This window comes from Salmo salar, chromosome 19, assembly GCF_965601325.2.
Source record: "Salmo salar chromosome 19, fSalSal1, whole genome shotgun sequence".
NCBI classification, from domain to species: Eukaryota; Metazoa; Chordata; class Actinopteri; order Salmoniformes; family Salmonidae; genus Salmo; species Salmo salar.
The window spans coordinates 70,037,715-70,063,034 of NC_138309.1; the positions used below are offsets into that span (position 1 = coordinate 70,037,715).

General features: G+C 45.4%; 1 protein-coding gene across 1 annotated transcript in view; it reads left to right on the forward strand.

The window, feature by feature from the left end:
• Nucleotides 1–25,320, forward strand: part of LOC106579416 (proline-rich protein 12) — a 61,785-nt gene that overhangs the window by 12,067 nt on the left and 24,398 nt on the right. Inside the window, exons 2-6 of the mRNA XM_082965924.1 lie at nt 1,788–1,942; nt 18,871–19,035; nt 19,364–23,748; nt 24,074–24,304; nt 24,494–25,175. Of these exons, the coding sequence (XP_082822050.1) occupies nt 1,788–1,942; nt 18,871–19,035; nt 19,364–23,748; nt 24,074–24,304; nt 24,494–25,175 (5,618 nt within the window). The remainder of the gene's footprint in view (nt 1–1,787; nt 1,943–18,870; nt 19,036–19,363; nt 23,749–24,073; nt 24,305–24,493; nt 25,176–25,320) is intronic.

A 25,320-nucleotide genomic window follows, 5' to 3' on the forward strand; every position in this document is an offset into this window, starting at 1 on the left:
TGCTTCGAGGGTGGCTGTTGTCGATGTGTTCCTGGTTCGAGCCCAGGTAGGGGCGAGGAGAGGGACGGAAGCTATACTGTTACACTGGCAATACTAAAGTGCCTATAAGAACATCCAATAGTCAAAGATGTATGAAATACAAATGGTATAGAGAGAAATAGTCCTATAATAACTACAACCTAAAACTTCTTACCTGGGAATATTGAAGACTCATGTTAAAAGGAACCACCAGCTTTCATATGTTCTCATGTTCTGAGCAAGGAACTTAAACGTTAGCTTTTTTACATGGCACATATTGCACTTTTACTTTCTTCTCCAACACTTTGTTTTTGCATTATTTAAACCAAATTGAACATGTTTCATTATTTATTTGAGGCTAAATTGATTTTATTGATGTATTATATTAAGTTAAAATAAGTGTTCATTCAGTATTGTTGTAATTGTCATTTTTACAAATTAAAAAAATAGCGAGAAAAAAAGAAAAGAAAATGTTAAAAGAAAAACCCACCAAAAAACGGCCGATTAATCGGCAGCGGCTTGTTTTGGTCCTCCAATAATCGGTATCGGCGTTGAAAAATCATAATCGGTCGACCTCTACTACATGGAACTCTATTCCACATCAGGTAACTGATGCAAGCAGTAGAATCAGATTTAAAAAGCAGGTAAAAACACACCTTATGGAACAGCGGGGTCTGGGAAGTAACACAAACAGACACATGCATACACACACATAACATGCGTACTATACACACACGTACACATGGATTTTGTGTTGTAGAGTACTATGGGCCTAAGTCACACACTTGTGTTATGAATTCTGTAATGAATGTATTGTAATGTTTTTGAAATTGTATAACTGGCTTAATTCTGCCGGATCCCAGGAAGAGTAGCTGTTGCCTTGGCAACAGCTAATGGGGATCCATAACAAATACAAATCAACAGCCTGATCAACTCTATGCGAAGGAGATGTGTCACTCTGCATGAGGCAAATGGTGGTAACACCAGATACTGACTGGTTTAATGATCCACGTGCCTACCTTTTTTTTTTTTTAAGGCATCTTTGACCAACAGATGCATATCTGTATTCCCAGTCTTGTGAAATCCATAGATTATGGCCTAATGAATTTATTTCAACTGACTGATTTTCTTCTATGAATAGTAACACAGTAAACATTTTGAAATTGTGGCATGTTGCGTTTTTATGTTTGTTCTAGCTTATAGGCTGGATGTTTTAACAAGAATGCGCCATTCTATCAATCTACTTTAATTCTTGAAATTTGCTTGTTTAGCCCACACTTAATGAGGTATTATGCATCATAATAATAATAATAATAATAATAACATCCCTAGGAGGGGGTACAGGCATAAAGTAGTGTTGGTAAAATATCACAGATAAGAATTCTGGATAAAGAAGTCTACAACAGGCTTTAAGATCTTTTTGTTGTTGTTGATAATGCTAATTGATTATCTTGTTACTGATTTTGTGTAATCCATAGCCACGTTTTTTACAATGTCAAGAATGGTGACCTACAGTAATTATGCCATGTTCCTTTTTATTAGGATGGAGATGCACTCTAAGTTGACTGTATCTGAATAACTTTTAATACGATTGCAGTTTTCTGAACAGAGTGTTGTACTTTGTCATGACAAACAATCCACTTAGTATTTACATAGTCGTTGAATACATTTCAATTTCACAGCCTCTCCCAAAGGTCACCCATTGGACATTTTTTATATGAAAATGGACTTGAACAGTTAAATTAATTACCTCTTCTCCTCCTCCCCAGTCTCGTCTATGGGAGCTCCAGATCATCACACCCTGAGTCAGAGCTTCTCCATCGACAAGCCTACGGCACTCCTCACCCTCTGCAGGGCTATGCCACCAATCACCACCCGGGCAGCTCTGGCCAAGGAGGTGCTTGGGGAGCAGGACGGAGTTTGGGTGAGAGACATGTCACACACCTTATTACTTTGTCCCCACTTGCCACAGTACAGGGCTTTCGGACTGATATATGACGGGCCATGCTTTTAGTAGTAAGGTTGCAGCCACTGACAAATGCATTTCACAGAATTATATTGAAGGCAGTTTCTATGGAAGCCACTTGTGTGGGGGGTTAAAACTATTTGTTTTTACCGAATAACATATAGGGCCACATTTTATTTATAACGTCTGTTAGGCCCACGTATTATGGTGTAATGGACACTCCTTGACCTATTCAGTACAGTTATACAATTCTATAACAGGTATAGCTGTCTTTTGTTAATGCCCTGTGCCCGGTTTCCTGAAAGAGGTGGAACTTAGGCTTACAAGTGTTTTTAACGATGCATTGTTCCTACAATGTCTGAAGATGTAACATGCATTTCCCAAAACACCCCGCAGAGAGAATGTTCGCTAAGTACGTTGCTGGAGCATGTGTCGATACTGATAGGATCGAAAGAAGGCAGCGCTGCTCTCGGATCAGCTTTCTCCATTCAAATCTTACCTTAAAGTGGCAGTGTGTTTAATGAGATTTTCCTGTTTTTTTTTAATGGTATTTCCACACTGAGGTCAAAAACACTGAAATTGTGAAAATTATGATAATACCCTTTTTGTGTAAGAGCTGTTTGCAAAAATGGCTTGGAATTTCCGTCTGTTCAGGTGGGATGTAGTTTTTGGGCCGCCGCATATTACACAGCGATCTGATTCTAATAGACCAATTCATTTGTTATTTGCATATCCTCCTACACTGCTGTTGGCCACGCCCGGTCATATTGACATTCCATTCCTCAATGTTGGCAGCGTGCAGTGATAATTCCTACTTCAAAGCAATGAGCAAAAGGAAGAGAAATTGTGTAGTATCTGGCTGCAAGGCAGCAAATGTTTCTTTGTACTGTCTTCCACCTGAAAAGTCACTTTGTCTGATTTGGCCAGAGAAGTTCAGTCCATTGTTATGAGCACACTTTACATTGGACTGCATTGCAAATCAGGCTATGTACAGTGCATTGGGAAAGTATTCAGACCCCATGACTTTTTCCACATTTTGTTACGTTACAGCCGTATTCCTTAAATGAATTAAAAAAAATTCCCTCAATCTCCTCACAAAACCCCATAATGACAAAACAAATACAGGTTTTTAGAAAATAAATACAATTTCATTTACATAAGTATTCAGACTTGGGGCTCCAGAGTGGCGCAGTGGTCTAAGATATTGCATCTCAGTGCTAGAGGCATCACTACAGACAACCTGGTTCGAATCCAGGCTGTATCACAACCGGCCGTGATTGGTAATTCCATAGGGCGCCGCACAATTGGCCCAGCGTCGTCCGAGTTTGGCCGGTGTAGGCCATCATTGTAAATAAAGACCTTTTACTCTACTTGGTTGAAGCAATTTGACCAGTGATTAGACCCTCAAGTTTTCTTTGGCACACCTGTATTTAGGGAGTTTCTCCCATTCTCTGCAGATCCTTTCAAGCTGTCAGGTTGGATGGGGAGTGTCGCTGCACAGCTAATTTTAGGCCTCTCCAGAGATGTTCAATTGGATTCAACTCCGGGCTTTGGCTGGGCCACTCAAGAACACTCCTGTGTTGTTTTGGCTGTGTGCTTAGGGTCGTTGTCCTGTTGGAAGGTGAACGTTCACCCCAGTCTTAGTTCCTGAGTGCTCTGGACCAGGTTTTCATGAAGGATCTCTGTACTTTGCTCCGTTCATCTTTGCCTCGATCCTGCCTAGTCTCTGAGTCCCTGCCGATGAAAACAATCCACACAGCATGATGCTGCTGCCACCATGCTTCACCATAGGGATGATGCCAGGTTTCCTCCAGATGCAACACTTGGCATTCAGGCCAAAGAGTTCTATCTTGGTTTCATCACACCAGAGAAGCTTGTTTCTCATGGTCAGAATCCTTTAGGTGCCTTTTGGCAAACTCCAAGCGGGCTGTCATGCGTCTTTTACTGAGGAGTGGCTTCCGTCTGGCCACTCCAAATCGTGTCCAATCAATTGAATTTACCACAGGTGGACTCCAATCAAGTTGTAGAAACAGCTCAAGGATGATCAATGGAAACAGGATGCACCTGAGCTCAATTTCGAGTCTCATAGCAAAGGGTCTGAATACTTGTGTAAATAATGTATTTCTGTCTGCAAAAATGTCTAAAAACCTGTTTTCGCTTTGTCATTATGGGGTATTGAGTGTTGATTGAGGTGAACAATTAATTTAATACATTTTACAATAATGCTATAACAATGTGGGAAAGGTCAAGGGGTCTGAATACTTTTCGATTGCACTCTACACACGTGGATTTGCCAGCAGCTTGTTCCTCCACTCCCATGCATCTTGCACCTGGCAGCGGCAGCAACCATTCAAGAAGTGTCTAGATAGAAGACTAACTATTATTAAAAGGACATGCTATTCATGGATTGCACGTTTCGTTTTGAATGTTCTTTTGAAGACTGAAAGCTAACTTTAGCATCGCTAACCTCAGCTTTTTCTGACAAACTTGGCTAGCTAATGGTAACATTGTCATCTCTCAAGTAAATTTGATGACATAATGGTGGCATAGTTGTTTCCTACTAATTATGACTACTTTAGCAATCTCATCCTGTTTCCAGGTCACTATAGTGTAATTTAGATGAAGCAGTCATTAGCTAGCAGCAGCAAAACTGGCTAGTTAGCTAGCTATGTTTTAGCAGCAGCATTATCAATGCTAAATTGATAACTTGATGAAAAGTTCATTTACAGTTGCTGTAACTTAGTTATAACTTGTTTACTACTTACAGTACCAGTCAGAAGTTTGACATACCTACTCATTCTGGGGGTTCTCTTATATATATTTTTTTACTGTTTTCTACATTGTAGAATAATAGTGAAGACATCAAAACTATGAAGTAACACATTGAATCATGTAGTAACCAGGTAAGTGTTAACCTGTTAGGGCTAGGGGGCAGTATTGACACGGCTGGATAAAAAACGTACCCGATTTAATCTGGTTACTACTCCTGCCCAGTAACTAGAATATGCATATAATTATTGGCTTTGGATAGAAAACACTCCAAAGTTTCTAAAACTGTTTGAATGGTGTCTGTGAGTATAACAGAACTCATATGGCAGGCAAAAACCTGAGAAGATTCTGTACAGGAAGTACCCTGTCTGACCATTTCTTCCCCTTCTTGATTATCTCTATCCATTACAAAGGATCTCTGCTGTTACGTGACACTTCCTACGGCTGCCATAGGCTCTCAGAAGGCGGCAAAAAGCTGAATCGTGGCTTTGCAGGCTCTGGCTGAAACAAAGTAGCGCGTTTGGATAGTGGCTGGTTACAGTACTGTGAGACTCAGGCTCGTGCCCACGTCGACCGAAAGCTTTGTTTTCTTTCCTCTGTTTACCTAAAAGGAGATTCCCGGTCGGAATATTATCGCTTTTTTACGAGAAAAATGGCATAAAAATGGATTTTAAACAGCGGTTGACATGCTTCGAAGTACGGAAATGGAATATTTACAATTTTTTTGTCACGAAATGCGCCATGCTCGTAACCCTTATTTACCCTTTCAGATAGTGTCTTGAACGCACGAACAAAACGCCGCTAGTTGGATATAACTATGGATTATTTTGAACCAAACCAACATTTGTTATTGAAGTAGAAGTCTTGGGAGTGCATTCTGACGAAGACAGCAAAGGTAATAACATTTTTCTTATAGTAAATCTGACTTTGGTGAGTGCTAAACTTGCTGGGTGTCTAAATAGCTAGCCCTGTGATGCCGGGCTATCTACTGAGAATATTGCAAAATGTGCTTTCACCGAAAAGCTATTTTAAAATCGGACATATCGAGTGCATAGAGGAGTTCTGTATCTATAATTCTTAAAATAATTGTTATGCTTTTTGTGAACGTTTATCGTGAGTAATTTAGTAAATTCACCGGAAGTTTGCCCCCCGTATGCTAGTTCTGAACATCACATGCTAATGTAAAAAGCTGTTTTTTTTAATATAAATATGAACTTGATTGAACAAAACATGCATGTATTGTATAACATAATGTCCTAGGTGTGTCATCTGATGAAGATCAAAGGTTAGTGCTGCATTTAGCTGTCTTCTGGGTTTTTGACATTATATGCTAGCTTGAAAAATGGGTGTCTGATTATTTCTGGCTGGGTACTCTGCTGACATAATCTGTTTTGCTTTGGTTGTAAAGCCTTTTTGAAAATCGGACAGTGTGGTTAGATTAACGAGACACTTGTCTTTAAAATGCTGTAAAATAGTCATATGTTTGAGAAATTGAAGTAATAGCATTTCTAAGGTATTTGAATAACGCGCCACTGGATTCCACTGGCTGTTACGTAGGTGGGACGATTTGGTGCCACCTACCCTAGAGAGGTTAACAAACTATAGTTTTGGCAAGTCGGTTAGGACATCTACTTTGCACGACACAAGTAATTGTTCCAACAACTGTTTACAGACAGATTATTTCACTTATAATTCACTGTATCACATTTCCAGTGGGTCAGAAGTTTACATACACTAAGTTGACTGTGCCTAAACAGCTGGGAAAATTCCAGAAAAGGGTGTCATGGCTTTAGAAGCTTCTGATAGGCTAATTAACATCATTAGAGTCAATTGGAGGTGTAACTTAATGTATTTGAAGGCCTACCTTGACCTTGCTTGACATCATGGGAAAATCAAAAGAAATCAGCCAAGACCTCAGAAAAATAATTTTAGACCTTCACAAGTCTGGTTCATCCTTGGGAGCAATTTTCAAACGCCTGAAGGTACCACGTTCATCTGTACAAACAATAGTACGCAAGTATAAACGCCATTGGACCACGCACCCGTCATACCGCTCAGGAAGGAGACGTGTTCTGTCTCCTCGAGATGAGCGTACTTTGGTGCGAAAAGTGCAAATCAATCCCAGAACAACAGCAAAGGACCTTGTCAAGATGCTGGAGGAAACCTGTACAAAAGTATCTATATCCACAGTAAAACGTGTCCTATATCAACATAACTTGAAAGGCCACTCGGTAAGGATGCTGTACTGTACTCGGTTCACTGCTCCAAAACCGCCATAAAAAAGCCAGACTACGGTTTGCAACTGCACATGGGGAGAAAGATCTTACTTTTTGGAGAAATGTCTGATGAAACAAAAATAGAACTGTTTGGCCATAATGACCATCGTTATGTTTGGAGGAAAAAGGTGGAGGCTTGCAAGCCGAAGAACACCATCCCAACCGCGAAGCACGGGGGCGGCAGCATCATGTTGTGGGGGTGCTTTGCTGAAGGAGGGACTGGTGCACTTCACAAAATAGATGGCATCATGAGGTAGGAAATTATGTGGATATATTGAAGCAACATCTCAAGACATCAGTCAGGAAGTTAAAGCTTGGTCGCAAATGGGTCTTCCAAATGGACAATGGCCCCAAGCATACTTCCAAAGTTGTGGCAAAATGGCTTAAGGACAACAAAGTCAAGGTATTGGAGTGGCCATCACAAAGCCCTGACCTCAGTCCTATAGAAAATTTGTGGGCAGAACTGAAAAAGCGTGTGTGAGCAAGGAGGCCTACAAACCTGACTCGGTTACACCAGCTCTGTCAGGAGGAATGGGACAAAATTCACCCAACTTATTGTGGGAAGCTTGTGGAAGGCTACCTGAAACGTTTGACCCAAGTTAAACAATTTAAAGGCAATGCTACCAAATACTAATTGAGTGTATGAAAACTTCTGACCGACTGGGAATGTGATGAAAGAAATAAAAGCTGAAATAAACAATTCTCTGTTATTTTAACATTTCACTTAAAATAAGACAGAATTTTTACAAGGATTAAATGTCAGGAATTGTGAAACACTGAGTTTAAATGTGTATGTAGGTTTATTTAAAGTTTCGACTTCAACTATAATCAATGAGAAACGATACTCCATCATTACTTTAATACAAAGGTCACTCAATACGGAACATTTCAATAACTTTGAATGTTTCTTCAAGTGCAGACGCAAAAAACATCAAGCGCTATGATGAAGCTGGCTCTCATGGGGACCGCTACAGGAAAGGAATACCCAGAGTTACCTCTGCTGCAGAGGATAAGTTCATTAGACTTACCAACCTCAGAAATTGCAGCCCAAATAAATGCTTCACATAGTTCAAGTAACAGACACATCCCAACATCAACTGTTCTGTGGAGACTGCATGAATCAGGCCTTCATGGTCGATTTGCTGCAAAGAAACCACTACTAAAGGACACCAATAATAAGAAGAGACTTGCTTTTGCCAAGAAACACGAGCAATGGACATTAGACCTGTGGAAATCTGTCCTCTGGTCTGATGAGTCCAAATTTGCGATTTTTGGTTCCAACAGCTGTTTTTGTGAAAAGGTGAACAGATGGTCTCCGCTCGTGTCGTTCCCACCGTGAAGCATGGTGGAGGTGCTTTGCTGGTGACACTGTCAGTGTTTTATTTAGAATTCAAGGCACACTTAACCAGCATTGCTACCACATCATTCTGTAGTGATATGGCATCCCATCTGGTTTGCGCTTAGTGGGACTATAAATTGTTTTTCAACAAGACATTGACCCAACACACATCCAGGCTGTGTAAGGGCTATTTGACAAAGAAGGAGAGTGATGGAGTGCTGCATCAGATGACCTGCCCTCCACAATCACCCGACCTCACCCCAGTTGAGATGGTTTGGGATGAGTTGGACCGCAGAGTGAAGGAAAAGCAGCCAACAAGCTGCTTAACATATGTGGGAGCTCCTTCAAGACTTGAAAAAGTGTTCCAAGTGAAGCTGGTTGAGAGAATGCCAAGAGTGTGCAAAGCTGTCAAGACAAAGGGTGGATACTTTTTTGGGGGGGTTACTACATGATTCCATATGTGCTTTTTCAGTTTTGATGTCTTTACTATTATTCTACAATTGACTAAATAACAATTTCTTATTTCACCACATTCTATAAGTCAATAGGTGTTGTCTAAGAGGGCAGTGAATATGTAAAAGGTTGTGGATTATAACCTTTTATGGATATAAAAGGGATTTGGATGTATTGCATCTCGTTCTTTGTCCATTTCTTTCTGCAGTCAATGCACCAAATTCACACTAAAAGTTGGCAACTTCACCATATGATGACACCATTGTCTCTCCCTCCCCCCACGCATCCAACCTTGGCGTCATCCTGGATTCCACATTCTGCTTCGACCACCACACCTGTCAAAACCTAATTATTCCTCCTCCGCAAAATCTCCAGAGTCAGGTCTTTCTCTCCAGTCCTGCTGCTAAAAAAACGTATTCATGCATTCATCTCCCCCCGACTAGACTACTGTAACTCACTACTCTCTGGCATCAACACAAGGTCCCAAATAGTTAAACTCTGCAGCCCGACTTCTCACCCACACCAAGTCATAGCGGCACATCACCCCTGTCCTTTTTTTCAGAGATGAGTGGTTTTTAATCATGCCCTATAACCAATTACTAGGAATTGTCAATGGGTAGGTGCTAGGGGTGGGAATTGCCAGGGACCTCACGATATTATCATGATACGTAGTGTGGCAATCCTCTTCAAAGTTAGGAGCGTTTGTCACAAATTAAGTGGGAAACTGTCACCAAAATCAGCCCAGAATGAAAGTTCTTTCGAACATGACAGTACCTGTGTTTTTCTTTCTCTGTCCTGGTCCACCCAGGCCGCAGGCAAGGTCAAGGATAGCAGGGTTTGTTACACAAATCTGGTTCTCGGTAGGTCCAGGTCTAAACGCCAACAGGTAAGTCCAAAACAGTCCAGCTCGTACACGGTAAATCCAGCCAATGTAGATTGTATCTTTCTCTATGGTTCATAGATCCTTCCCGCCCTCTCTCTCCCTCTTCCTGGTTTTTCTTGACCCTTTATCTGTGGGTCGGCTCCACCTTCTGAGGTCCCCCTTGCTTCTGGGAATTGTAGTTTTGGCAGTCGGCCATTTTGTGATCTGTAGTTCTGTTCAGGGTGGCCATTTTAGTGATTGGGCAGAGCCCGTTTATTAGTTCTGACCTCACATATCTGCCATTGATCACTCGACCCCCTTCTTTGCCACAGTAGGTGCCGATACGATATGTATTGCGATTCGATACTGTGGTTTTATTGCGATTCAATGTTCCGAACGTATTGTTCACTAAATATCTGCTGCAGATACAGGAGCCATGAGAAAACTAGTTTTGATCAGTCATGGAAATAAAAGTGCTGAAAACAAGTTGGCTCTCTATTTAAAAAGAAGATGAAGAACAAGCTATGAGGGAAATACTGGAGTTGTTGCAGGTACAGCTGACTAGTGCAAAATTAATATTGCGATATTGTCAATATGATATACAGTTGAAGTCGGAAGTTTACATACACCTTAGCAAAATACATTTAAACTCAGTTTTTCACAATTCCTGATGTTTAATCCTAGTAGAAATTCCCTGTCTTAGGTCAGTTAGTTATTTTAAGAATGTGAAATTTCAGAATAATAATAGAAAGAATGATTTATTTCAGCTTTTATTTCTTTCAACACATTCCCATTGGGTCAACTCTTACACTCAATTAGTATTTGGTAGCATTGCCTCCACCCAATAAATTGGGTGAATTTTGGCCCATTGCTCACACACGCTTTTTCAGTAATGCCCACACATTTTCAATACCTTGACTTTGTTGTCCTTAAGGCATTTTGCCACAACTTTGGAAGCACAACTTTTTAGGCCTTTCAGGTTATGTCGATATAGGACTCGTTTTACTGTGGATATAGATACTTTTGTACCTGTTTCCTCCAGCATCTTCACAAGGTCCTTTTGCTGTTGTTCTGGGATTGATTTGCACTTTTCGCACCAAAGTACGTTAATCTCTAGGAGGCAGAACGCCTCTTGCAATTTTTTTTCTGACGTCTTGGCTGATTTCTTTTGATTTTCCCATGAGGCCAAGCAAAGAGGCACTGAGTTTGAAGGTAGGCCTTGAAATACATCCACAGGTACACCTCCAATTGACTCAAATGATGTAAATTAGCCTATCATAAGCTTCTAAAGCCATGACATCATTTTCTGGAATTTTTAAGCTGTTTAAAGGCACAGTCAACTTAGTGTATGTAAACTTCTGACCCACTGGAATTGTGATACAGTGAATTTATAAGTGAAATAATCTGTCTGTAAACAATTGTTGGAAAAATGACTCCGACCTAAGTGAATGTAAACTTCTGACTTCAACTGTATCTTCAAAAGTCATATGTAACCGTATCGATTCCCCCACCACCACACACACATCACTTGTTGGGACTATGTCTCTCTGTGACTATTACTATTTGAAGACACATTTGTAGTTGGGGGGGGGGGGGGGGGGGGGGCAGTGGACACCAACCATCCTCCTGGAGTTCTAATCTCTGGTAGTTTTTTACTCCAACCATCAAATATCACATCAGCTTCCGCCAAACACGTTCTTGATGAGAAGCTAAGTGTAGGTGTGTGTGTGTGTGTGTGTGTGTGTGTGCAATAATACAACTCTTCCAACTTTCTTGTTGGTATGAGATTGTAGTTCTCTAGTTGTGTATAGTATGTTAGTCTCCGAGAAAGCTTGTGCTGACAATGTAAAAAAAAATATATATCGTTTTTTTTACTTCATACCATCGATGATTTACGCTGTTGCTGCAATATAACTCCTATCTGATTATGTTTAGCGAACACCCTCTTTCTTTCACCGTGATCTGTTTTCCTCTCACAGGAACACTTTCCATAACTTGAGCACATGTAAAACAATAACTTAACATATCATCAGTTTATTTAGCAAAATTATGAATAAGACTTTGTGATTATACTGAAAATTATACCATGGGCTGCTGCATCTCATAGGCCTAAAACAGTAAGTTTCTCTTATGCTACTGTGTTTGGACTCTGAGAACCAGAGCCCTTTAGTCTGTCATGTAGACATTCATGATGTTCTGCAATGAATAGACGGCAGATGGGGTGTAGGCCAGGATGGTCCACCATGCAAACAGGCTGTTCTGGGACCTGTCTGCATCTTCTGGTGATCTATTGAAAACAGTACAACAATGATATAGCAAATTAAGATGCATGATGTATTTTCATGACAAAACAAAGTAGCCCACACACCTGTGGAAGTTTGTTGCTTTCAGGGTCCAACTCAGCTCCAACTGACAGGTTGAATACCATGTGCCTTTTCTTTAACCTCTTACATCTAGATGTTCCGCTAGCGGAACACCTGCTCCAATATCCAATGATAGGCGTGGCGCGAATTACAAATTTCTCAAAAATACAAAAACTTCAATTTTTCAAACATATGACTATTTCACAGCATTTTAAAGACAAGACTCTCCTTTATCTAACCACACTGTCCGATTTCAAAAAGGCTTTACAGCGAAAGCAAAACATTAGATTATGTCAGCAGAGTACCAAGCCAGAAATAATCAGACACCCATTTTTCAAGCTAGCATATAATGTCACAAAAAACAAAACCACAGCTAAATGCAGCACTAACCTTTGATGATCTTCATCAGATGACAACCCTAGGACATTATGTTATACAATGCATGTTTTGTTCAATCAAGTTCATATTTATATCAAAAACCAGCTTTTTACATTAGCATGTGACGTTCAGAACTAGCAGAACTAGCAGAACTCAGAATATTGCAAAATGTGCTTTCACCGAAAAGCTATTTTAAAATCGGACACCTCGATTGCACAAAGGAGTTCTGTATCTATAATTCTTAAAATAATTGTTTTTTGTGAACGTTTATCGTGAGTAATTTAGTAAATTCACCGGAGGTTTGCGAGAGGTATGCTAGTTCTGAACGTCACATGCTAATGTAAAAAGCTGTTTTTTGATATAAATATGAACTTGATTGAACAAAACATGCATGAATTGCATAATCTGATGAAGATCATCAAAGGTTAGTGCTGCATTTAGCTGTGGTTTTGTTTTTTGTGACATATGCTAGCTTGAAAAATGTGTGTCTGATTATTTCTGGCTGCGTACTCTGCTGACATAATCTAATGTTTTGCTTTCGCTGTAAAGCCTTTTTTTTAAATCGGACAGTGTGGTTAGATTAACGAGAGTCTTGTCTTTAAAATGCTGTGAAATAGTCATATGTTTGAAAAATGGAAGTTTTTGTATTTTTGAGGAATTTGTAATTAGCGCCACGCCTATCATTGGAGCAGGTGTTCCGCTAGCGGAACGTCTAGATGTAAGAGGTTAAAATCAATTTTTATGCCATTTTTCTCGTAAAAAAGCGATAATATTCCGACCGTGAAAGCGTGTTTACGTTCAAAGAGAGAGAAAATAAAAACATGGGATCCCCTCGTGCACGAGCCTCAGTCTGATGGTCCTCTAATAGACCACTTACCAAAGGCGCTAATGTTTTTCAGCCAGGGGCTGGAATTACATCATTCAACTTTTTCCCGGGTTCTGAGAGCCTATGGGAGCCGTAGGAAGTGTCACGTTACAGCAAAGATCCTCAGTTTTCAATAAAGAGAGTCAAGAAGAACAAGAACTTGTCAGACAGGCCACTTCCTGTAAGGAATCTTCTCAGGTTTTTGCCTGCTATATGAGTTCTGTTATACTCACAGACACCATTCAAACAGTTTTAGAAACATTAGGGTGTTTTCTATCCAAAGCCAATAATTATATGCATATTCTAGTTACTGGGCAGGAGTAGTAACCAGATTAAATCGGGTACGTTTTTTATCCGGCCGTGCAAATATTGCCCCCTATCCCCAACAGGTTAACATTTGAAGCCTCCTCCCTAAGTTTGTTTTATTCACTGCCTTAGCACACTCTGCCAACCCGGATGTCCTAGCCGTGTCTGAATCCTGGTTTAGGAAGACCACCAAAAACCCTGAAATTTCCATCCCTAACTATAACATTTTCCGACAAGATAGAACTGCCAAAGGGGGCGGAGTTCCAATCTACTGCAGAGAGAGCCTGCAAGGTTCTGTTATACTATCCAGGTCTGTGCCCAAACAATTTGAGCTCCTACTTTCAAAAATTCACCTTTCCAGAAACAAGTCTCTCATTCACCATTACCGCTTGCTATAGACCACCTTCTGCCCCTAGCTGTGCCCTGGACACCATATGTCAATTGATTGCCCCCCATCTTTCTTCAGAGCTCGTGCTGTTAGGGGACCTAAACTGGGACATGCTTAACACCCTGGCCGTCCTACAATCTAAGCTTGATGCCCTCAATCTCACTCAAATTATCAATGAACCTACCAGGTACAACCCCCAAATCCGTAAACACGGGCACCCTCATAAATATCATCCTAACCAACCTGCCCTCCAAATACCTCTGCTGTCTTCAGCCTGGATCTCAGCGATCACTGTCTCATTGCCTGCATCCGTAATGGGTCTGAGGTCAAATGACCACCGCTCATCACTGTCAAACGCTCCCTAAATCACTTCAGCGAGCAGGCCTTTCTAATCGACCTGGCCCGGGTATCCTGGAAGGACATTGACCTCATTCCGTCAGTAGAGGATGCCTGGTTATTCTTTAAAAGTACTTTCCTCACCATCTTAAATAAGCATGCCCCGTTCAAAAAATGTTGAACCAGGAACAGATATAGCCCCTGGTTCACTCCAGACCTGACTGTCCTTGACCAGCACAAAAACATCTTGTGGCGTACTGCATTAGCTTCGAATAGCCCCCGCAATATACACCTTTTCAGGGAAGTTAGGAACCAATATACACAGGCAGTTAGGATCGTAAAGGCTAGCTTTTTCAAACAGACATTTGTATCCTGTAGCACAAACTCCTATAAGTTCTGGGACACTAAAGTCCATGGAGAATAAGAGCACCTCCTCCCAGCTGCCCACTGCACTGAGGCTAGGAAACACTGTCACCAAGGATAAATCTGCAATAATTGAGAATTTCAATAGGCATTTTTCTACGGCTGGCCATGCTTTCCACCTGGCTACCCCTACCCCAGTCAACAGCCCTGCACCCCCCACAGCAACTTGCCCAAGCCTCCCCCATTTTTCCTTCACCCGTATCTAGATAGCTGATGTTCTGAAAGAGATGTAAAACCTGGACCCCCAACAAATCAGACGGGCTAGATAATCTGGACCCTCTCTTTCTAAAATTATCCGCCGAAATTGTTGCAGGCCCTATTACTAGCCTGTTCAACCTCTTTCGTATCATCTGAGATCCCCAAAGATAGGAAAGCTGCCATGGTTATCCCTCTCTTCAAAGGGGGAGACGCTCTAGACCCAAACTGCTGCTGACCTATATTTATCCTACCCTGCCTTTCTAAGGTCCTCGAAAGAAAAGTTAACCTCTTGGGGCTAGGTGGGACGCTAGCGTGCCACCTGTGGTGCACTCCATCAACAGCAGGTGCATTTCAAGAGCGGCAAATTTGAATCCAAATAAATGTCAAAATTCAAATTTTTCAAAAATACAACTATGTTACACCATTTGAAAGATAAACATCTCCTTAATCTAACCACGTTTTACGATTTCAAAAAGGTTTTACGGCGAAAGCATAAATTTAGAGTATGTTAGGACAGTACATTTACAAGAGTTGTGTGTAATGTTTTGTCAAGTCAAAGACAGGGTCACCAAAACCATAAAACCAGCTAAAATGATACACTAACCTTTTACAATCTCCATCAGATGACACTCCTAGGACATTATGTTAGACAATGCATGCATTTTTAGTTCTATCAAGTTCATATTTATATACAAAAACAGCGTTTTACTATGGCATTGATGTTGAGGAAATCGTTTCCCTCCAATAACCGGCAGTCAAGTCAGCGTCAGAAATTAAATAATTAAAATTAGAAAACATTGTTAAAATATTATATTGTCATTTAAAGAATTATAGATTTACATCTTTTGAACGCAATCAACTTGCCAGATTTAAAAATAACCTTACTGGGAAATCACACTTTGCAATAATCTGAGCACTGTGCCCAGAAAAATACGCGTTGCGATACAGACTAGACGTCATGTTGGGGAGATCTAAAATCGAAAATACTATGTAAATAATCCATTACCTTTGATTCTCTTCATCAGATGTCACTTCCAGGTATCACAGGTCCATAACGAATGTAGTTTTGTTCAAAAAAGCTCATCATTTATGTCCAAAAATCTCCGTCTCGTTAGCACATGATGTAAGCCAGCCGGACTTCTCGTCATGAACGAGGGGAAAAAATATATTTCCGTTCGTTCAAACATGTCAAACGTTGTATAGCATAAATCATTAGGGCCTTTTTTAACCAGAACATGAATAATATTCAAGGTGGACGAATGCATAGCCTTTTATAACGTATTGGAACGAGGGTACCCAACATGAAGTAGCGCGCCAGGTGTCTAATGGGACATCACCGTTCCATGGCTCTTGTTCGGTCAGATCTCCCTCCAGAAGACTCAAAACACTTTGTAAAGGCTGGTGACATCTAGTGGAAGCAATAGGAAGTGCCAAAATATTCCTAAACCCCTGTGTCTTTCAATGGGATAGCTTTAAAGTCAATACAACACATCAGGTATCCACTTCCTGTCAGAAAATGTCTCAGGGTTTTGCCTGCCAAATGAGTTCTGTTATACTCACAGACACCATTCAAACAGTTTTGGAAACTTTAGAGTGTTTTCTATCCATATATAATAAGTATATGCATATTCTAGTTACTGGGTAGGATTAGTAACCAGATTAAATCGGGTACATTTTTTTTATCCAGACGTGCAAATGCTGCCCCCTAGACCCAACAGGTTAACAAACAGATCACCGACCATTTCGAATCCCACCATACCTTCTCCGCTATGTAATCTGGTTTCCGAGCTGGTCATGGGTGCACCTCAGCCACGCTCAAGGTCCTAAACGATATCATAACCGCCATCGATAAAAGACAATACTGTGCAGCCGTCTTCATCGACCTGGCCAAGGCTTTCGACTCTGTCAATCACCACATTCTTATTGGTAGACTCAACAGCCTTGGTTTCTCAAATGACTGCCTCGCCTGGTTCACCAACTACTTCTCAGACAGAGTTCAGTGTGTCAAATCGGAGGGCCTGTTGTCCGGACCTCTGGCAGTCTCAATGGGGCTGCCACAGGGTTCAATTCTCGGGCCAACTCTTTTCTATGTATACATCAATGATGTCGCTCTTACTGCTGGTGATTCTCTGATCCACCTCAACGCAGACGACACCATTCTGTATACTTGTGTCCCTTCTTTGGACACTGTGTTAACTAACCTCCAGACGAGCTTCAATGCCATACAACTCTCCTTCCGTGGCCTCCAACTGCTCTTAAATGCATGTAAAACTAAATGCATGCTCTGCAACCGATCCCTGCCCGCCCAGTATCACTACTCTGAATGGTTCTGACTTAGAATATGTGGACAACTACAAATACCTAGGTGTCTGTTTAGACTGTAAACTCTCCTTCCAGACTCACATTAACCTGTTAGGGCTAGGGGGCAGTGTTGACACGGCCGGATAAAAAACGTACCCGATTTAATCTGGTTACTACTCCTGCCCAGTAACTAGAATATGCATATAATTATTGGCTTTGGATAGAAAACACCCTAAAGTTTCTAAAACTGTTTGAATGGTGTCTGTGAGTATAACAGAACTCATATGGCAGGCCAAAACCTGAGAAGATTCCATGCAGGAAGTGGCCTGTCTGACAAGTTGTGTTTCATCTTGGCTCTTTTTATTGAAGACTGAGGATCTTTGCTATAACGTGACACTTCCTACGGCTCCCATAGGCTCTCAGAGCCCGGGACAAAGCTGAACGATATCGAGGCAGCCTCTGGCTGAAACACTTTATCGCGTTTGGCAAGTGGCCGATCAGAGTACTATCGGCTTAGGCGCGTGCCCGAGTCGACCCCATGCTTTATTTTCTTTCGTCTGTTTACCTAAACGCAGATTCCCGGTCGGAATATTATCGCTTTTTTATGAGAAAAATTGCATTAAAAATTGATTTTAAACAGCGGTTGACATGCTTCGAAGTACGGTAATAGAATATTTAGAATTTTTTTGTCACGAATTGCGCCATGCTCGTCACCCTTATTTACCCTTTCGGATAGTGTCTTGAACGCACGAACAAAACGCCGCTATTTGGATATAACTATGGATTATTTTGAACCAAACCAACATTTGTTATTGAAGTAGAAGTCCTGGGAGTGCATTCTGACGAAGACAGCAAAGGTAATAACATTTTTCTTATAGTAAATCTGACTTTGGTGAGTGCTAAACTTGCTGGGTGTCTAAATAGCTAGCCCTGTGATGCCGGGCTATCTACTGAGAATATTGCAAAATGTGCTTTCACCGAAAAGCTATTTTAAAATCGGACATATCGAGTGCATAGAGGAGTTCTGTATCTATAATTCTTTAAATAATTGTTATGCTTTTTGTGAACGTTTATCGTGAGTAATTTAGTATATTCACCGGCAGTGTTCGGTGGGAATGCTAGTCACATGCTAATGTAAAAAGCTGGTTTTTGATATAAATATGAACTTGATTGAACAAAACATGCATGTATTGTATAACATAATGTCCTAGGAGTGTCATCTGATGAAGATCATCAAAGGTTAGTGCTGCATTTAGCTGTGGTTTGGGTTTATGTGACATTATATGCTAGCTTGAAAAATGGGTGTCTGATTATTTCTGGCTGGGTACTCTGCTGACATAATCTAATGTTTTGCTTTCGTTGTAAAGCCTTTTTGAAATCGGACAGTGTGGTTAGATTAACGAGAGTCTTGTCTTTAAAATGGTGTAAAATAGTCATATGTTTGAAAAATTGAAGTTTTTGCATTCTTTAGGTATATATCGCGCCACGGGATTACACTGGCTGTTGAGTAGGCGTCCCACCTAGCCCATAGAGGTTAAGATGCTTTTGAGAAAGCGGGTCCTGTTGAGTTTGCTGTCAAATAAGGACATGGTCGTCACGGTTTACCCATGGTTGTATTTGTCTCATCAGGTCTCTCTGGACTATTTGACACAGGTCTGCACCACGCCAGCCCCTCTGGGCCAGACGCCTCAGTCATGAATCTGATCTCTGCTCTTGAGTCCCAGCGGGGTCCCCAGCCTCAACCCTCCGCCTCCTCCCTGCTTTCCCAGTTCCGCACGCCGTCCTGGCAGACAGGTAGGCATGTGACCAGACCTGTCTTGTTAATGTGTTGACATTCAAAACGGGGTCGCAAAAGTCAATATGACATTTCCAACGCCATACAATGTCGAATTGTTATTCCTCTCTTTTGTCGGCATTGTTGCGCCTCGCCATATTCTGAACGGTGATTACTGTCAGTGTCAGTGATTTGCATTGAGGTTATGTTGGTGTCATTTGGATATTGGATTGACTTTTTACATTTTACGGGGGGGTGGGTTACAATTTATTTAGTCATGCTTGTCAGTTCTTTCAGTTGACGGGTGTTGAATAATCGTCCTCTTGTCTCTTTATCTGACCCTGACAGCGATGCACACCCCTGCCCCTGCCGAGCTCTTCATCTCCGGCTCGGGCTCCTTCCCCTCTTCCTCTGCCCTCTCGGCCTATCAGCACCCGGCCTCCTTCTCCAGCCGCTCCTTCCCCACCCTTCAGGACACTCCCACGTTCAGCCCTACCTCCAACGGACTCCTCTCCCCCCACGACCCTCTGCTGCACATCAAGGGTCCCTCCCAGTCCAGCCTGGGCTTCGACCGCCTCCTGTCCTCTCAGGGCGCCGCCGCAGCCTACCGGGGTGCCCAGGACTCCACAGGCGCCGCCTCCTCGGCCCAGGCCTCATCGGCACTACACATCCAGTCCCACCAGTTCAACCTGCTGTCCTCCCAGCTGCAGGACCAGTCCTCCCAGTTGTACAACGCCTCAGTGTTCTCCTCAGCCCAAGCTCAGGCTCAGGCCCAATCTAACTCGGTTCAGGAGAGGGCTGTGCCCCGGCAGGACAGCGTAATCAAGCACTACCAGCGTCCCACGCCGTCCCAGTCACAGCTCTCCTCCTCGGCAGCCCACTCCCTGCAGCAGTACCTCAGCTGCGGAGGAGCCGGGTACCAGCAGATAGCCCACCCCCGGCATGCCGGCCTCTCCTGCAGCCCCCTAGGTGACCAGAGTCCCTCCTCGGACCACAAGGCCTCTTCCCGGACAGAACAGGTTTATCGGCCCATCATCCAGCCCCCTTACTCGTCCTCCACCTCTTCAGCAGTGGGGAAGGGCGCCAAGAGCAACTCTAGCAGCGGCTACTCCTCGGCCAGCTCGGTGTCCTCCTCCCGCACCCCTCACACGCCCCCTTCTGCGTCCTCCACTTCTTCGACCTCCTCTTCTTCTTCCTCATCTGCCTCGGGAGCCCACCCCTCCAACTCCATCCCCCCCTCCAGCTCTAGCTCGGGCCCCCCTAGACAGCAGCCTCCCACCCAGAGTGCTCCCCCAGCTCCCCAGCAGCAACAGCCCCCTCCAACCTCATCCACGTCTGCCCAGCAGCCCTTACCCAAGCACAGGCTCTCGAGCTACAGCTCACCCGCATCCCTTGTGAAAACCCCCACCACTGCCCTCGCAGGCCAAACCCCGCCGCAACCGCAGACCCAGTCATACTCACCCAGTCAGCCCCCTCTCTCCCACCTCCCCCAGTCCTATGGCGGCTTCAGCTCCCCTCAGGCCCAAGACCTGAGCTCAGCCGGGGTAAGAAAAGGCTATGGGAGCCTGGGAGGGCAAAGCCAGTCGTATTCGGCGGATGTGGTATACGGGACTGACTCTGCTTATGGGTCCCTCCCCTCCTCTCTAGGCGGAGAGGGAAGTCCGTCAATAGGTTACGGCCCAGGCCACTCCCCTGCCCTTTTACGGTCGGGTGGGCCGTCTGGGGGTGGAACCTCAGGAGGCGGTGGTAGTAGCAGCTCAGGAGGTGGGACTTCTGGCTCAGGAGGAGGAGGAGCCACGAGCAGTATGGCAAATGAGAGAGGAGGTGGCGGAGGAGGGTCTTACCATATCCCTGAGTCGATCCCCTCCCCGTCGGCCAACTCTGGGATCAACCGTCCAGGGTTGCACTCCCCCGCCCCTGCCTGCCCCACCAAGACCCCAGGAGGAACGGGCTCTAACAAATATATCTCCTCTGTCCTTTCCCCCACCTTCATGTCCTCCCCTCAGGGCTACCCTGACACCAGAGGCCCTCGGCCCCAGTCCTACCACCCCAACTCCAACAAGACCAAATCTGACCCCAGCAGCATGCTAGGTGTGGGCTCTCAGAGGTCTCAAGAGGATGTGGATGACGACTTCTTGATCCAGCACCTTTTCCAAGCCCAGGCCAGTCCAGTGCCCCAGGCGTCCCACCACCACTCCCAGCAGCAACAATCTCAACAGACGGCCCAACAGCAGGCACCTCCCCAGCCCGTCTCCTCTACCACAGATGGCGGCAAAGGGCTGTCGTCCTATGAGCTGGGAAAGAGCTCTGAGGAGAGGTGCCACCTCCAGAGCGTTATCCGCACTCACAGCGCCATCTCCAGCACCGAATCAGGCGGGGGGGTTACTGGCCTAGACAGACAGCTGGAGATGTCTCTCAAGAAACAGCAGCAACAACAACAGAGGAATGACAGACGAGGCGGTGGCAGGATTGGAGGAAGAGGAAGTGCTGAGCAAAGCCACCCCCTCCTCCACCACTCTCTGGGATCAGTGGTGCACTATGGCCGGGGCGACCCATACTCCCAGCACTCCCTGGGCCCCCAACACTCCTCCCACCCGCAGCAACAGCACACCGCCTCCCATGCCCACCTTCAATCCCTCGCTCACATGGACCCGCAAAAGAAGCCACAAGAGCGCTCGGAGCTGGTGTACCCACGCAAGACCCCCGAGGTCCAGCAGCAACAGCACTCTCAGTCTCAAGCCTCAGCCTCCCTCATGGATTCCCCCACACACCAGTCCCGCCAAACGCCCCACCTGCTCCAGTCTGTGCTGTCCCACACCACCCGCAACAAAATGGAGCCCCATCAACAGCAGCAGCATTCGGTGAGCCAACAACAAGCTATGATGGATGGAGCCGGAGGGCGAATGGGCCCAAATAAACACCAGACTCCGACCCAGCAGGCTTCCCAGCTTCAGCTACAACTCCAGTCCCAGGCTTTGGAGGCCGCAGTGGCGGCCACTCACTACAGCCACGGACCTCCTCAACAGGACCAGAGCCAGTCCAAGCAACAACAGCAGAGCTCGGTGGTGTCCTCCCTGGACATGCTGGAGTGCTCGCTCTCCCAGACCTCCAGTACGGATGGAGGGGGAGTGGAGGAGAGGAGAGGAGGTGGTGGTGGAGGGAGCGGAGAGTGCCGCATGCAACAAGAGCAGCAAAGGCTCGCGTCCCACCACCCTCAACATTCAGAAGTCCACTCATTACTCTCTGAGCCCGACATGGGCTTATCCGCCTCCTCGCAAGTGCACCACCTCCCCCAGCACCATCAACAACAGCAACACCCCAACTCACACCACCAGCAAAGCCACTCAGGGCACCACTCCCAAGGCCATGCTCACCCCCTGTCCAACCACTTGCCCCCTCCCTCAGCTTCCACCCACTCACAGCAACAGAAGTCCCAGTCCCACCCTTCCCAGCTCACCCTGGGCCAGCAGGTCCAATTGGACCAGCAACAGCGCTCTGAGCAGCACCCGTTTGACACGGTCAGCCCCGTGGAGAAAAGCGGCGGCCAGAGCCAGAATCACTTCGTCCCGCTCACCTCCATCTGCTTCCCGGACTCGCTCCTGCAAGACGAGGACCGCTCCTTCTTCCCCGGCATGGAGGACATGTTCTGCTCGGACGACTACTCCAAGTCGAGCTGCGCCGGAGAAAGCGCAGGCCCAATGCAGGGGGAGATGAACAAAGAGGGACCAGGAGATGGCCATGAGGAGGCCATGAAGGCTAATTCAGGTAGAGGAAGTGGAGGGGGAAGCGGAAGAGCCAGCTATGACATGCATGGCCACCACGGCGGCGACCAGGGCTACGTGCAGTACTGCCACGGTCTCTCCGAGTCAGGCAGCAGCACCATGGACCTGGAATCCCTCAAGACCCATGAGCTGCCCTCCACCGTCAATACGGAGCAGCTGGGCCTGATCCAGTTGCAAGGCCCCGGAGGCATGGGCGTCACTGGCCCGGGGAAATTGTCCTCGAGTCCAGGCGGGTGCGCTGGCGGTACTGGTGTCAGTTCTGGAGGCCTCACCTCACCCATCTTCTGCTCATCGCGCCCCAAGAAGCTACTCAAGTCAAGCTCGTTCCATCTGCTCAAGGAGCGCCGGGACCCCAACACGCTGCCCAAGAAGAGCTACGCGCAGGAGTACGAGTTCGAGGATGACGAGGACAAGGACAACCAGCCGGCAGACATCCGCCTGAACAGCCGCCGGCTCCCCGACCTCCTCCCCGACCTGGTCTCCAGTTGCCGTAAGACAGGAGGTGGGGCTGGAGGAGGAGGCACGCTCAGCCCCCTCATGGGAGACCTTAACTTCTACCACTCGACAGGTTATCCCCCCCTCGGCCCCCCTCCCCAGCTCATGTCGCAGGACGTGGTCAAGAAAAGGGGACGTAAGCCCACCAAGCAAAAGAGAGAGGGGCCTCCCAGGCCCAGGGGTAGGCCTCGCATTCGCCCGCAGCCAGAGCAGCACACGCCCTGTGGAATGTTGACCGGTGAGATGGGAGGAGGAACCGGATTAGGAGGGGGGAATGGAGGAGGAATGGATGGTAAACTGGGCAGGGACCGTGGTAGTGGATGCCGGGTGAGGAGAAATGACATGTTTATGGAGATGACTAGGAAGGACCAGACGCAGCAACACCACCTTCAGCAACAACAGCATCAGCTCCACCACCAGGCTCCACAGCATCAGGAGCCCATACCACCTCTCAAGGTGAGTGATTGAATTGAACTTCATTAATCCCCAGGGGGAAATATAGATGTCATAGCAGGCCTGTACTTAAAGGGACGTTACACTTTCAAATCAAAGTTTGTCAAACGGTTTCAGATCTCTAAAGTAGTCTGTCAAGATTTAACCACTTCCCATAAATCTGGATCTATACAACTGATGACATGGGATTCGAATGCATCATGACATCGGACAGCTTTTCATTTTGGAGTGGAATGTTCCTTTAAGGTGGCAGGAATAGCAAAGTTTACTGTACTCTGTACTCTATTGGCATTTTAGCAAAACCTTTCCCGTTTTTTTCCTGTCGTAGATCAAACTGCCCATCGGCTCCATGTCCTCTTCCGACGACCTGCTGAGGATAGACTCTCTGTCTGGTACAGACCCCGCTCTGTCGGACGGCTCGGTGGGCTCGGCTCCCTCCCTTGGCCTGAGTCCCGGACCCCCGTGCGGAGGGACAGACTCCAACAGGACCCAGAACAAGAGCAAGCAGAACAGCCAGATGCTGAGTGATGGAGTGGATGGAGAGGGGATGGATGGAAGGGTAAAGGACTATTACATTTGTTTGTCCAATGAATCAGTTTAAAATGTTTTATCCTGTGTGTTGTATGTTACAATGTTACCCTTCTCAGTCGGTAAAATGAAGAGTGGAAACCAGTATTTCCCCACTAGTGAACCTGAGTCTATTTTTTCTCTCTATTCCCGACCCGCTCCCTCTCTGTCTCTCTCTCAGGTGGATGAGAAGGATTCGGAATCCAAGGCGGGCTTCATGGCCTCCTTCATGGACTTCCTCAAGTCGGGAAAGAGACCTCAGGGCTTGGAAATGCCTGTGGGAATGGAATCAGGACATGGTGACGCTTCACCGCTCAAATGTGGAGGGCTCTGTCCCTTGTCCTCAGTGCCGCCTCCATTCGGGGAGGGTGAGGGCAACGGCGGCCTGGCCCTGGTTGGCTGCCCCAGCCCCTGCAAGCGCACCCTGGACGACGAGCTGAAGAGGAACCTGGAGACGCTGCCCTCGTTCTCCTCGGATGAGGAGGATTCGGTGGGCAAGAACCAGGACCTGCAGAAGAGCATCTCCTCAGCCATCTCGGCTCTCTACGATACACCGCAGCTGGCCTTCCAGCCGCCCCCACCTCCTCCCCCACCCCAGTCCCAACCCCAACCTAGGCAGGCCCAGCTCACATCGACCCCGCTGCAGCCCCCCACCCTCAGCCCCCAGACCCCCTCACACACCCCTCACACCCAGCTCCAGGCGGCCGAGCCGGCTGTACTACAGCGAGAGGACCGGGAGATGGAGAATGATGATGATGATGAGGAGGAGAGGAAGATGGGAGGAGTGGGTAATGAGAGTGAAGTGAAGGTTATGGAAGAGGAGGCGCCAGAGTTTGAAACACTTGGTGCACCCAAATTAGAAGGTAAGGGAAATACCGGGCCGATACAGATCATATTGATGATATTTTGTTGTCGATGATTGCCAATACCAGTATGGCAAAAGGAGGGGGAAAAAAACATTATGTCCTTGCGAGGTGAGGGGGATCAACTGAGATTGCAAACGAAAAC